At 45.4% G+C, this 12,397-nt stretch overlaps 1 protein-coding gene across 3 annotated transcripts in view; it reads left to right on the top strand.

The window, feature by feature from the left end:
• TRAF3IP3 (TRAF3 interacting protein 3) overlaps positions 1-12,397 on the top strand; it is a 356,734-nt gene that overhangs the window by 159,351 nt on the left and 184,986 nt on the right. For all 3 annotated transcript variants that reach the window (XM_078644495.1, XM_078644496.1, XM_078644494.1), the window contains 2 exons: positions 6,329-6,424; positions 10,077-10,148. In XM_078644495.1, the coding sequence (XP_078500621.1) occupies positions 6,329-6,424; positions 10,077-10,148 (168 nt within the window). The remainder of the gene's footprint in view (positions 1-6,328; positions 6,425-10,076; positions 10,149-12,397) is intronic.

Raw genomic sequence — 12,397 nt, 5'->3', positions numbered from 1 at the left:
CCATAACTATATTTTTTTTCGGTTCCTCAGGAGAGTTCATCGTGGCAGATGAAGCGTGTAACGTACCGGGCATTTACCTTTTTTTGCATGTACAGGAAAGGAAAAAAAATCGAGCGTCCGAGTTCTAAGGTGTCCCAGGGCCATTTTAGTGGACCAGGCCCAAATCCAAAGAACAGGCCGCCATTTTGAGAGTCCTGTTGCAGCCGCCTGTCGCTGTAGCATCAAGAGCAGCCGAAACTCAGCTGAATGGCAACTGAAACGGTAAAGGGGCGCCCCACTACAGCAGACGAGCCTCCACCTAGGAAGGCCCGTTCACGCCGCCTCCCCCCCCCCCTTCGGGCACCCCACGCCGTTATTCGGAGCAGTATTGTAGGATGGCCACACCAGTGCGGCAACTTGCTAGACATCACCTCGGTGGTAACCGAATCTCAACGCCTTGTGGTGTCTTCTATTCAGAAAACATTGTTATGCTGCCTTCGACCTATTCGCCGCAAGTGCGCACACAACTCAACTGCATAGCTTGCTAGACACCACCTCGATGCCATCCGGATCTTGGAATCTCAGCGCCTTTTGGTGTCTTCTCTTCAGAAAATATTGTTGCGCTGCCTTTGGCCCCATTCGCACATCGGTCCGCTACTGACGCCATCTCACAGGCTAATGGGGCGCCCCACGCCGACTTTCAGCATTGTAGGATGACCACACCAGTACAGCAACTTGCTAGACATCACCTCGGTGCCATCCGGGTCTCGGCGCCCCACTGCAGATGAAGTGCCTCTCAACTATGAAACCACCACGGTGACATCCGGATCTTGGCGCGTTGTGCTGCCTTCGGCCTATTCGCACATCGGTCCGCTACTGACGCCATCTCACAGGCTAATGGGGCGCCCCACGCCGAGTTTCAGCATTGTAGGATGACCACACCAGTACAGCAACTTGCTAGACATCACCTCGGTGCCATCCGGATCTTGGCATCTCAGCGCCTTGTGGTGTCTTCTATTCAGAAAATATTCTTGCGCTACCTTTGCCCCATTCACACATCGGTCCGCTACTGACGCCATCTCACAGGCTAATAGGGCGCCCCACGCCGAGTTTCAGCATTGTAGGATGACCACACCAGTACAGCAACTTGCTAGACATCACCTCGGTGCCATCCGGATCTTGGCATCTCAACGCCTAGTGGTATCTTCCATACAGAAAATATTGTTGCGCTGCCTTTGGCCCCATTCGCACATCGGTCCGCAACTTAGACATCACATCGGTGCCATCCGGATCTTGGCATCTCAGCGCCTTGTGGTGTCAGTCAGAAAATATTGTTGCGCTGCCTTTGGCCCCATTCGCACATCAGTCCGCTACTGACACCATCTCACAGGCCAACAGGGCGCCCCACGCCGACTTTTACCATTGTAGGATGGCCACACCAGTGCCACAACTTGCTAGACACCACCTCGGTGCCATCCGGATCTTGGCATCTCAGCGCCTTGTGGTGTCTTCTATTCCGAAAATATTGTTGCGCTGCCTTTGGCCCCATTCGCACATCGGTCCGCTACTGCCGCCATCTCACAGGCCAACGGGGCGCCCCACGCCGACTTTCAACATTGTAGGATGACCACACCAGTGCGGCAACTTACTAGACACCACCTCGGTGCCATCCGGATCTTGGCGCGTTGTGCTGCCTTCGGCCTATTCGCACATCGGTCCGCTACTGACGCAAACTCACAGGCCAACGGGGCGCCCCACGCCGACTTTCAGCATTGTAGGATGGCCACACCAGTGCTGCAACTTGCTGGACACCACCTCGGTGCCATCCGGATCTTGGCGCGTTGTATTGCCTTCGGCCTATTCGCACATCGGTCCGCTACTGACGCCGCCTCACGTGCCAACGTATTTTCTCCGCATTTTATACCCTATGCCGCATAACAGGTCATGTGACTTGTTTATAAAACTTTTCATTGGTTCATTTTACTTTTGGTTTCCTAATGATGGAAGGCTTGATCATATGACCTAAAAACAACACTTTTCATTGGATGAAAACTTTTTTTTTTTCCCAAACGATGAAAGCCCCACCTTGTTTCTGGATGTTTCAGACTGAAGCTGGCGTCAGCATGAGAGCACCACCATCTCGTAGCTCCGTCGTGGTCATTCCGCGAGCAATCATGGCAACCGCTCCCCACCAGAAGCCTACAGGAGTCGGGGGCCCCCAAAACTTTTGATGAATCCTCAAGGCGGAGGGGACGCTTTCGAGAATGGGGTCCAAGACCTAGCAGACAAGCGTCCGATTTCCAAGGTGTCCCAGGGCCATTTCAGTGGACCAGGCCCAAAAAGGAAAGAGCCTGCCGCCATTTTGAGAGTCCTGTGACAGCCGCCTATCGCTGCACCGCAAGAGTGGGCGCAACTCAGCTGAATTGCGGCTTTTGACACAGTGGACCAAAAACGGACGGAATGGCAACTGAAACGGTAAAGGGGCGCCCCACTACAACAGATGACACTCCACCTGGAGAGGCCCGTTCACGCCGCCTCCCCCGGGGCGCCCCACGCCGTTATTCGGAGCAGCATTGTAGGATACCAAAACCAGTGCGGCAACTTACTGGACATCACCTTGGTGCTATCGTTCTGCTGCCTTGGAACTATTCGCACAACAGTTTGCTACTGATGACCCACCCCCCGCGACGCCCCACGCCGGAAATCTGGACGTTGTGCTGCGTTGGGACTATTCGCACAGCCGACCGCTACTTCGTTGTTTTTCCCTAAAAATGTTTATATGTTATTACTATTTTTGTTTTCTTGTATATATTTATAAGTTATTAAAGTTTTATAATCTTACTACTTTGTCGGAGTGCTATATATTTTTAATGTGACACATAATTGTAAAAACTTTGATGTACAAAGAGTCATCCCTGGAATCTTCCGCTTCAGGCTCGGTCCCCTCCCCAATCACAATACAGGATGGTTTTCAGATAATAGGAACGCGTCTGCTGTGACGGATCTCATCGAGTGTGGGCCTTGATCTACTATAACTCCTTTGAAGAGGGGTGATTCTTTACAGCTGGGGCCATAAACTACATCTGCAGGGCTAGCTGATACCCTAGGACCAGCCTGGACAATCGGACACAGAGGAAAAGGAGTGTCCGAGGGTGCGGTAGTGAATAGGGCGAAAGGGAGGTGTCGGGCGGGCACAGGGTGTGATTCTCAGGGAAGAGCAGTGCAGATGGGGGGAGGTTTATTACCCATGCATAAGACAGAGAGCGGGGGTGACCACTGCCTGGGAGTGATGCTTGCGAGGGTGGGGAGCCATGCTAAGGATCGACAGCGTGCACAGAGTGGGTCTGGTCAAGGCATCTAAAATGGCTGCCGTGCACGACAAAAGTGTGGCATTTGAAAAAAGACAAGATGGCGCAGACAATGTTTTTCAACACTTCCTGATTTCCTTCGAATCGAACGTTAACAGACGTTGGGGCATATTACCAAAGTTAAGCGATATTTATCCCTAACGATGCTTAGCAACGATTTTTTTTACCGCTAAGCATCGTCAGAAATTATCGCAGATAAACCTTGCTATTATCAAGGTTTATCGCAAATACGATAATAAACGACCGCAATGCATTAATATCGCTGAAAACTCAGCGATATTCATGCATTACCGAGCTAATGCTCTTAGCCATGTTATCCACCTCCCATTGGATAACATGGCTAAGAACTGCTCAGGGCAGGTGCTAGCTTTTGGAGATATTCGCGCTTATCTCGAATATTTCCAAAAGTTGATAATAGGAGATAGCGATGTTAGCGACTGTTTCCAGTCGCTAACATCTTGGCATGCCCACTTTGCATGTCATTAGTGATAAATATCACTCACATGCAAAGTGGGGCCCAAGATGGTCGCTATCTCCTACTAGCCGTCGCTAACTGGTGTTAGCAACAGCTAGGTAATACAGATATAATTTTATCTCCGCGAAGCGGAGCGCTGTTACAGATATATATCTTGTTTTTGAACGTTAATTTCTCAAAATCCACTGAAGCACATATATTGAGACCTAGCAAAGGCACATCGAGCTACCAGTCCCTACAATTTTGCCAAGTTTCGTGCAAATCCATTCAGCCGTTCGATTATTATTATTATTATTTTTTTCCCCGCGGGGCCCTTTTAAAACCTCCACATCAAACCTAAGAGGTCAAGGAGGATCTACTATGCCCCCTTATGGTCATTTGCCCCTTCGCTTTGGCCTCCTCTTGTCTCTCGATCCTACCGAGAGACAAGATGGCGGCCGCTACGGACTGTTTGCAATGTTTACAGACGCCGGAGAACCAATCAGCTTGGCAAACCTCCGTTACGCGAAGCGGAGCGCTGTTACAGATATATTTTTTTTTTAACGTTAATTTCTCAAAATTCACTGGAGCACATATATTGAGACCTAGCAAAGGCACATCGGGCTACCAGTCCCTAATATTTTACCAAGTTTCGTGCAAATCCATTCAGCCGTTCGATTATTATTATTTTTATTTTTTGCCCCGCGGGACCCTTTTAAAACCTCCACATCAAACCTAGGGGGTCAGCGAGGATCTACTATGCCCCCTTATGGTCATTTGCCCCTTCGCTTTGGCCTCCTCTTGTCTCTCGATCCTACCGAGAGACAAGATGGCGGCCGCTACGGACTGTTTGGAATGTTCACAGACGCCGGAGAGCCAATCAGCTTCGCTACGCGAAGTTCCGTTACGCGTAAAGTCCGCGAACCGGAGCGCTGCCCGGTCCGCTGTTACAGATATATATCTTTTTTTGAACGTTAATTTCTCAAAATCCACTGGAGCACATATATTGAGACCTAGCAAAGGCACATCGGGCTACCAGTCCCTACAATTTTGCCAAGTTTCGTGCAAATCCATTCAGCCGTTCGGGCTAAAAGTGAGGCCAACCGCCCTATGGAAAACTCAATGTTAAAAACACGTTTTGGGACCCCCCTTTTTTCTCGGCCCCCCCTTGACGAACCCCCCCAAATTTTCAAGGGCTGCTCAGAAACAAAATGTGCCATTTTCCTGAAAATTTCAGCCAATTCCGTCCACAAACGCCAAAGTTATTAGACATAGAATTTTCAAAAATCCCATAGAGAAAAAATCCTAACTATATATACCTACTGGCGACCGCCAGTAGGTAATATATATATATATATATATATATATATATAAACATAGTACTGTGGTGCTTCAGATGCACATGGTAGTCAATTGTTTTGAAGGCCTACACTTTGATTTAACATAAAATAACAGAGCACGTTCATATCGAGCAGTGGCGGTGATTAATAAACGTATGTTTTCGATTGTATCTACCTCAGAAATACTGCAATACTGAGTGGACCCCCTGGGATTTGAACCTGAGACCGTGAGGTCAAATAGAAGTTGTTGTAGGATGCATTAGTGTACTCATCCATCAGACCTGGACAACCTGGGATACATGTTGCATACCCATCATTGTATTGGAACAAGTATTTATGGTTTAGGGGAAGTATTATTACAAGGAAAGCATGGATGGTCATAAAGTGACAGCAGAATATGCATTGATGACGGTTTGTTGGAAGACCTACATTGGTAATGGACAAGAAATCTGTAATGTGCATGCGGGGGTTCCCAACATCCTACATTACACTGTCAGCACAGGCTTTGTAATTTAAGCCAAGTTAGAAGTGCCACATCCAGAATTTGAAAATGGCAACATAGACTTGAACAACTTTCACTACAGCCAGAAGGGTGGCATGTCAGAAAGTCTTGGGTGTTAACATAATTCTACAGGTTGTTATTGTTGTCCTACAGACAAAGTATTCACCACCAAACCATTGCCATTGTCAAAATATATAGGTATGTATGGATTTAGTATTCTTAGCTCCATTTCTATGTACTTTGAAGATGTTTAATTATCCATGATATATTTATGTGTAGTAAAGTATTAGATACCTGTTCTAACAAATGTATACTTACTGTGTAGTCAATCTTTTGGCTATAATTTGTTGCAGGACAATATTAAATTCACATTATATGTACCAGGTGTAACACGTGATCGCCGGAAGTCTAACACTATCTAGACTTTCTTTGAAGTGTGTTGTTTATTATGGGAAGGAAGATAAGTGTGTAGCATTATGTGCAGCAGAGGTAGTGAATAGGTTTATTTCATGCGCAGAGTTGTAGAAGTACATGAACCAAGATTTGATGTTGAAAGCTTGTATTACTTTTGAGAACATAATTGGGGGGTTTCGTTATTGCTTCATGTGGCCAGAAACCTACTGCTGTGCTTCATTTTAAGTTAAATTTCGAGCAATCTCTGTTGTTGATTCCTTCCATTCTCCAGGAAGCCCTGCACCGGGAGCTGAAGCTGAAGAAGAAGCTTGCTATCCTTCAGGAACTTCTGACTGCATTGATACAAGCCGCCGAGAACTCTTGGAAGGTAGGAAACAGTGGCATGCATGGCGGATGAGATGAAGTGCCTTTTTGTACACACACAACTTAACTTAGAGTTACTATAAGGATAGGAGGAGCAGGAAATACAGTTGCACTGCTGACCAACTAGATAATCATTTGATCTTCTGCACAGAAATGTCAGTTCTTAGATTCTTTCATGGGTAGAGGAAGTGACATCATGTATGGTTTGACACCCAAGACTTCATCACATTCTTAATCCCTGTTTGAGCTTTGTTTACTTTCTGTTCCTGATACTGCCTTCATTAGCCCTGTGATCAGGGGTATCAATGACAGTGTCAAGAGCAGCAAAGTGCAAACCTGGGTTAGATAAAAGTGAAGGATGGCATATTTGGATTAATTTCAGGCACTGGTTCCTCAGGGCCGCATCCCAATCCATTGTCCTTTTGCACACCATGTCACCTCAATTTGGACCAAGCTATGTGCAAATCAGTCTTGTCCCTGCTCCAATCATAACCCTTCACCCCATACTGCTTAGCCAAGTCCTTCCTGGAGCAGAACATAAGCAACCCAGTAATCCTCTAAGTATAGGCTCATCAGCCTGGTACAGCTTGGTTCCAGTGACAACGTGTGCATGGGACACTCTTCTGGGCATGCCTAAAACCCAGTATGGGGAATAGCCAAATAAAAAATGCTAACAAATTTGTACTTTAGGTTGTATTGCCTTTTTGGATTTACAGCCATTTCCATGATAAGTGGTGCTATCATTGTGGAGAAACTGTCCTAAGCAATTATATTTTTAGGCATGAAGATGAATGGTATACCTTCACATAGAATATTGTTTTACGTGTAAATAAACATAAAGGGAAAAATAGCTTTATCTACTCACTATAAACCTCACCTATGAATAGTAATCTCTTTTCTGAGGAAAATCTGCAGTCGCATGGCGAGGTCTATTGGTGAACGCCAAGGAAACTAGGAAAGTCAGACTTTCTCTGTAACACTTATGTCTTTTCTGGAAATCACAATAAAAGAGTTAAACTATGCAAATTGTAGACGTAAGTCAATGTCTAGGATGCTCACTCTTATTTGTGAATGAAGCCTCATGTTTTTATTCCACATTCACTGCTAGGAAGTACATGGCTCAGTTCACAGCATGAGGTAGTAAGGCAACTAGGGGGTAGTGAAGACAGTTGTTCAATAACATAGGCCTTCAATGCAGTCGTTGACCAGAGCCTCTGAGAGAAAATTATTGCAATAATGAACTATGGAAGATGGCAGCAGTTATTTTTGCATTTGTCAACCTGAGTGGAACGGGTATGCCCAGACGTGGGTCCCGTGCTCTTCATGCCACTAGAATCAAGCTAGCCTGGCTGATGAGGGATGAAACCCAGAAACTGGTCCCAGGATGCTTGTTTCTGGTCCAGGGAGGATCTGGCCCGGCAGTTCGGACTAGACTATTCCCATAGGAAGCAGAGTCAAGACTGATTTGCATATGACTGGGTTTAAACTGGAAAGGGCTTGGGGAGCAAAAAAAGCAATGGATTTAGGCCCAGATCTCTGTACTGGGGTAAATGTTTGACATTGTCCAACAGTCTATCCATCAATTGTTCTTTTTGCATTTGTCACCCCGTGTGGGATGGATATGGCCAGATGTATGCCCAGACGTTGGTCCTGTCCATGCCACTGAAATCAAGACAGCCTGGCTGGTGGAGGGTGAAACCCCAAAACCATTCCCATGTTGCTTGTTTCCGATCCAGGGAGGGCCTGGCCTGGCAGTTCGGGCTGGACTGTTCCCATAGGGAGCAGGGTTAAGATTGATTTGCGTTTGGCTGGGTTTAAACTGGAATGGCATGGGGAGCAAAAAAACAATCGGTATAGGCCCAGATCTCTGTACTGGGGTGAATGTTTGACATTGTTCAACTTTCTGTCCGTCCATTGTTCTTTTAGTAAACAAATCAGCAACACAGTTCAAGGAGAAATTACTACATAAAATCTGATTGGGGAGAAGAATGAGATAGGCATTATTCATCTGAGCATTTGTTTACAGTCCTCACCCAGTCTTTGCCTCTATTTGACACGCTACAAAACTGGAAATAAAGTTTTACGTTTTTTGTGAAGGAGAAGGAGAGGGGGGGTCTGTGTAGACAGGAAACACCCCTAATGCAGTTGTACCTAAACAGATGGATTTGAGTTGGCCAAAGAGTAGGTCTGACCACAGTTTGTGCAAAGTATGTGATACCAAAGAGACTGAGGGTCCTCGTGAAGGTAATGGCCTGCTAGATGCATGTAAAGACCCTTTCATCAATGCTCTTTGTGAACTGCAGCATGTTCCTGGATACACCACCTGCACCCCCCTTCTGTTCAGCGTTCATCTGACTTTCATAGCTTTAAGGAGTGATTTAGCAGTGAGGCATAACTGTACATCTGTTGGTTGCCAGTAGAGGAGGTGCATATACCCTTTGCCGCTTTACAGTTGTTGAGAATTCTTCTATCCAAATGATTGAACTTTCAGGAAGCATTACTGAAGGGTCTGCACTGGCAGATTCTCAAACCTCTGAGAAAGCACCAAAGACAACTTTATCAATTCTGCCATGAATCAGTAAATATACGGTTGCAGGTGACCTCTAAATCACACCCTTTTATTCTGACTATATCCCTGCCCATTACTTCTGATCATACATCTGCATTCAAGACTCACTGTCTCTTTTTCGGCCTTGTCCTCTTTTGTGTACAGCTCAGACATTGGCCATCCTTAACTTTATCTGCGAAAACTTGCATGCAACATATTTTCTTCTTCTGCATCTCTGTTCCTCACAGTCGAAGTCAATATCCCACCCTTGCTCTCAACCTGAATCTGAGAAGTGCATTTGATGTACAAACGGATAAATGCGCATCAATGAAGTTACAGGATGTTTACGGAGTTTCATTTCTGGTAACTTCCCCTTTTTGAGCGGCCTTTATCTTGTGTTCTGCTGCAGGTGAGAATCCTCCATCATCAAATTTCCGGCAATTATGACACTTAAAGCTCTTTAGAAGCATGCAGGTTGCTCTATTTAGACATCCGTTACAATTGCCTTATGAAGTATACATGCTCGACTCAAATACAGAAATCAACCTAAAAAATGGGGGTGATGCAAAGACTGAAAAAATGAAGAGGGGACATTTGTGACATTTTTTGGGCGGTGCAAACTGTTAAGCGGCTTGGAGGGCTGATTCCAGTAGCAGATAAACCCAGGCCCGTGGTTCACGCAGAGCTGTGGTTAGTGATGCACCTCTCCCCTGCCGTCTTGTACTTGCGCAGGAAAAAACACATTAAAAAAGCCAACCAGGCCGGAAGCCGGCAGGCTGCCAACCACCGGTCTGCCACAGGTGGGCGTCGATTGAGTGCTCAGTTACTGCATTATAACTATTATGAGAAAGCTGCTCTGTTCGTCTTTGTAAAACGGTAAATACTCAAGGAAGGTAGATAAACAGACAGAGATATTACAAAGAAAGCTGCAGCCTCCTCACGCAACCCAACCCTTTTGAATAACCATTGATTGAACTTTGTATTGGTACCGTCCTCTGGTTTTTCATCCAGTGAGATGGAGCAGGCTGGAGACGCAAAATAAAAGTGACAGACGTACACAAACGGACTTTAGCTGTGAGTGACTCAGTCCCGCCCATTTCTCTTTCAGAGTCAGCTGAATGAAGACCGACTGAACTGCAAGGTGGGGGCCCTTGAACAGAAGCTGCAGATTTACTCTCAGGTAAGGCCAGCCCAGTGCTTCTTTTGTAAAAGAAACAATGCCTGTGCCCAAAGCTCTGCTGCTGCTAGGATATTATCAATCGGTGCGCCGAATACCAAGGCTGCACGGGGTTGAACTCACCTCAGGCCTCTTTAATCCACTACCAGACACTGCTGTCCCTTTATCTCACTCTTGCTGGCCCGTACGTTCTCCCTTCCTCCCCGTTTTTCCGTCTTTCTCTTACTCCTTCTTTCCCGTTTGTGTGGGATCCTTTTTGTGTGGTGTTTTCACTGTGTTACAGTTTGGCGTGTTGCACAAATATGCATTGCCTCTAAGTTAAGCCTGACTGCACTGTGCAAAGATACCTGGGATGAGCACAGGTTAATTTGGGGTTTGTTTGTACCTTACCCTTTCAAGGATTGTGGTTCCTGCTTGATCAGGACTGACATCCCAGTCAACCAGTAATCCAATTTCTTACAGCCCCACATTTAAATGTATCTCACTTGGGCAGGGCACTGCGACTCAGAGCATTAGATCCAAAGGATGGGATATGCATACTTCAAGCATTACCGAATATATAGTAGAAACCTAAAAACATGCTACTAGCACAATCTATCAGTAAGATAACATCTTCTCCTAAGAGCATAGCATTTTACAAAATCTGTCTCAGTGACTTGAAGTACACCATTCCCATATGGTGAACTAGAGGCGAGGAAGGAGCAAGGATAAGTCTAACATGTATGTTGCTAGTTCTGTTTACACTGCAGCTTCAGCAGGAACTCTGCTAGCTAATATTTCTGTCTTGGAGGAATTAATTTTCAATCTATTAGTGTCTATAAAACTATCATTTATCAGTAGACAGTGGTGAAAGTAGTTTTAGAATGTTTTGTCATTTGCTTTGATCTTAAGCAATAACCGTGTCACATAGAATAGGTAGAAAACAAAACTGAATGAGTAAATCGGTGTGTGTCCAGAAGTTTGTTATAGAAAATAGGACACAAAGCTATAATCCCGAGGGACTCCACATAGAGTTGGTGCAAAGAAAAGGGTGAGTGGCAATTGATTGCTCTCAGACAGAACAAAGAGTGGAAATACAACTACTGTGAATCTGAGTGTTAAAGAGGCTAGAGTGTTGATATAAGCGTATGCTGAGCATGAGCATGATTACAACTTGCTATTAGCTCTGTTTCTTTAAAGAAGCTTTGATCCAGAAGGGAACAACTTGCCCCTATGCCATGTTTGGGAAAGAAGAAGCAGCGCTACCCAGTGTGGAGAGCAGCATCACCTGGCCTCCAAGTCAGTTCTAAGCCCAACTGTGAGCCATGACTGTAGGATCATTCTTGTAGTGACCTTTCCAAGGAGCCATGAGGAGCTGTAGTTCAAGTAAGCTGGGCCAAGCACCAGCTTCTATCCAACATCTACATCACAGGAGTGTTGAGTACATGCTTGAGAGGGCAATAGACTGCATGCCTGTGAGTCTGCTGCGCCTTCTCAACATACTCCCTGGACACACAACCGTAAGGTCATTCTTCAGCTCCTGTGTCCGTAACAGACTATTAGACAAAAGCATGGCCTGAAGATGTTCACAAAACACCATATGACACAGGGAGCCTGTATTTCTCATCCTCCAGGATGCAGATGAATGTGAAGCCTTCCTCCTCACTTATAGTGTGCTGGGGTCTGATCTGTTGATATATATATATATATATATATATATATATATATATATATATATATATATACTTTTTTCGGAAGGATGGTGTTGGATATATATATATATATATATTGCCAAACTTTTCCAACCAGGGAAAACAACGGGTCGCACAGCCAACCTGGATTCAAACAGTGATCCTTTTTATTTCAGTTATTTCAAAAAAGGGCAACAGGCGCAGAGATTACTAAGGATTCTGGTCCTTGTAGTTTTAACCAAAAGTTTGAAAAAAAGTAAAAATAAAATAGAATGCACCCTTTTCTAATATTAGAATACATTGAATGTTGCTCAAAAAATTGCATTGATTCATGCATCTTCCATTAAGCTGAAGTGTTCCTAACTTTGTACCGCCTTCCAATAATTCTCTGCGCCTGTTGCCCTTTTTTGAAATAACTGAAATAAAAAGGATCACTGTTTGAATCCAGGTTGGCTGTGCGACCCGTTGTTTTCCCTGGTTGGAAAAGTTTGGCAATAAATAGCGGCTTGGTTCTGCCGCAGGACACCGCACATACGTGAGCGCTGCGCAAACTCCCGCGAAGGAACCGCTGTGGAGGTTATA

This window comes from Lissotriton helveticus, chromosome 5_1 (assembly GCF_964261635.1).
Source record: "Lissotriton helveticus chromosome 5_1, aLisHel1.1, whole genome shotgun sequence".
Taxonomy (NCBI): Eukaryota; Metazoa; Chordata; class Amphibia; order Caudata; family Salamandridae; genus Lissotriton; species Lissotriton helveticus.
The sequence above is the reverse complement of the archived record's forward strand: the minus strand, read 5'-3'. Positions and strand labels throughout refer to the sequence as shown.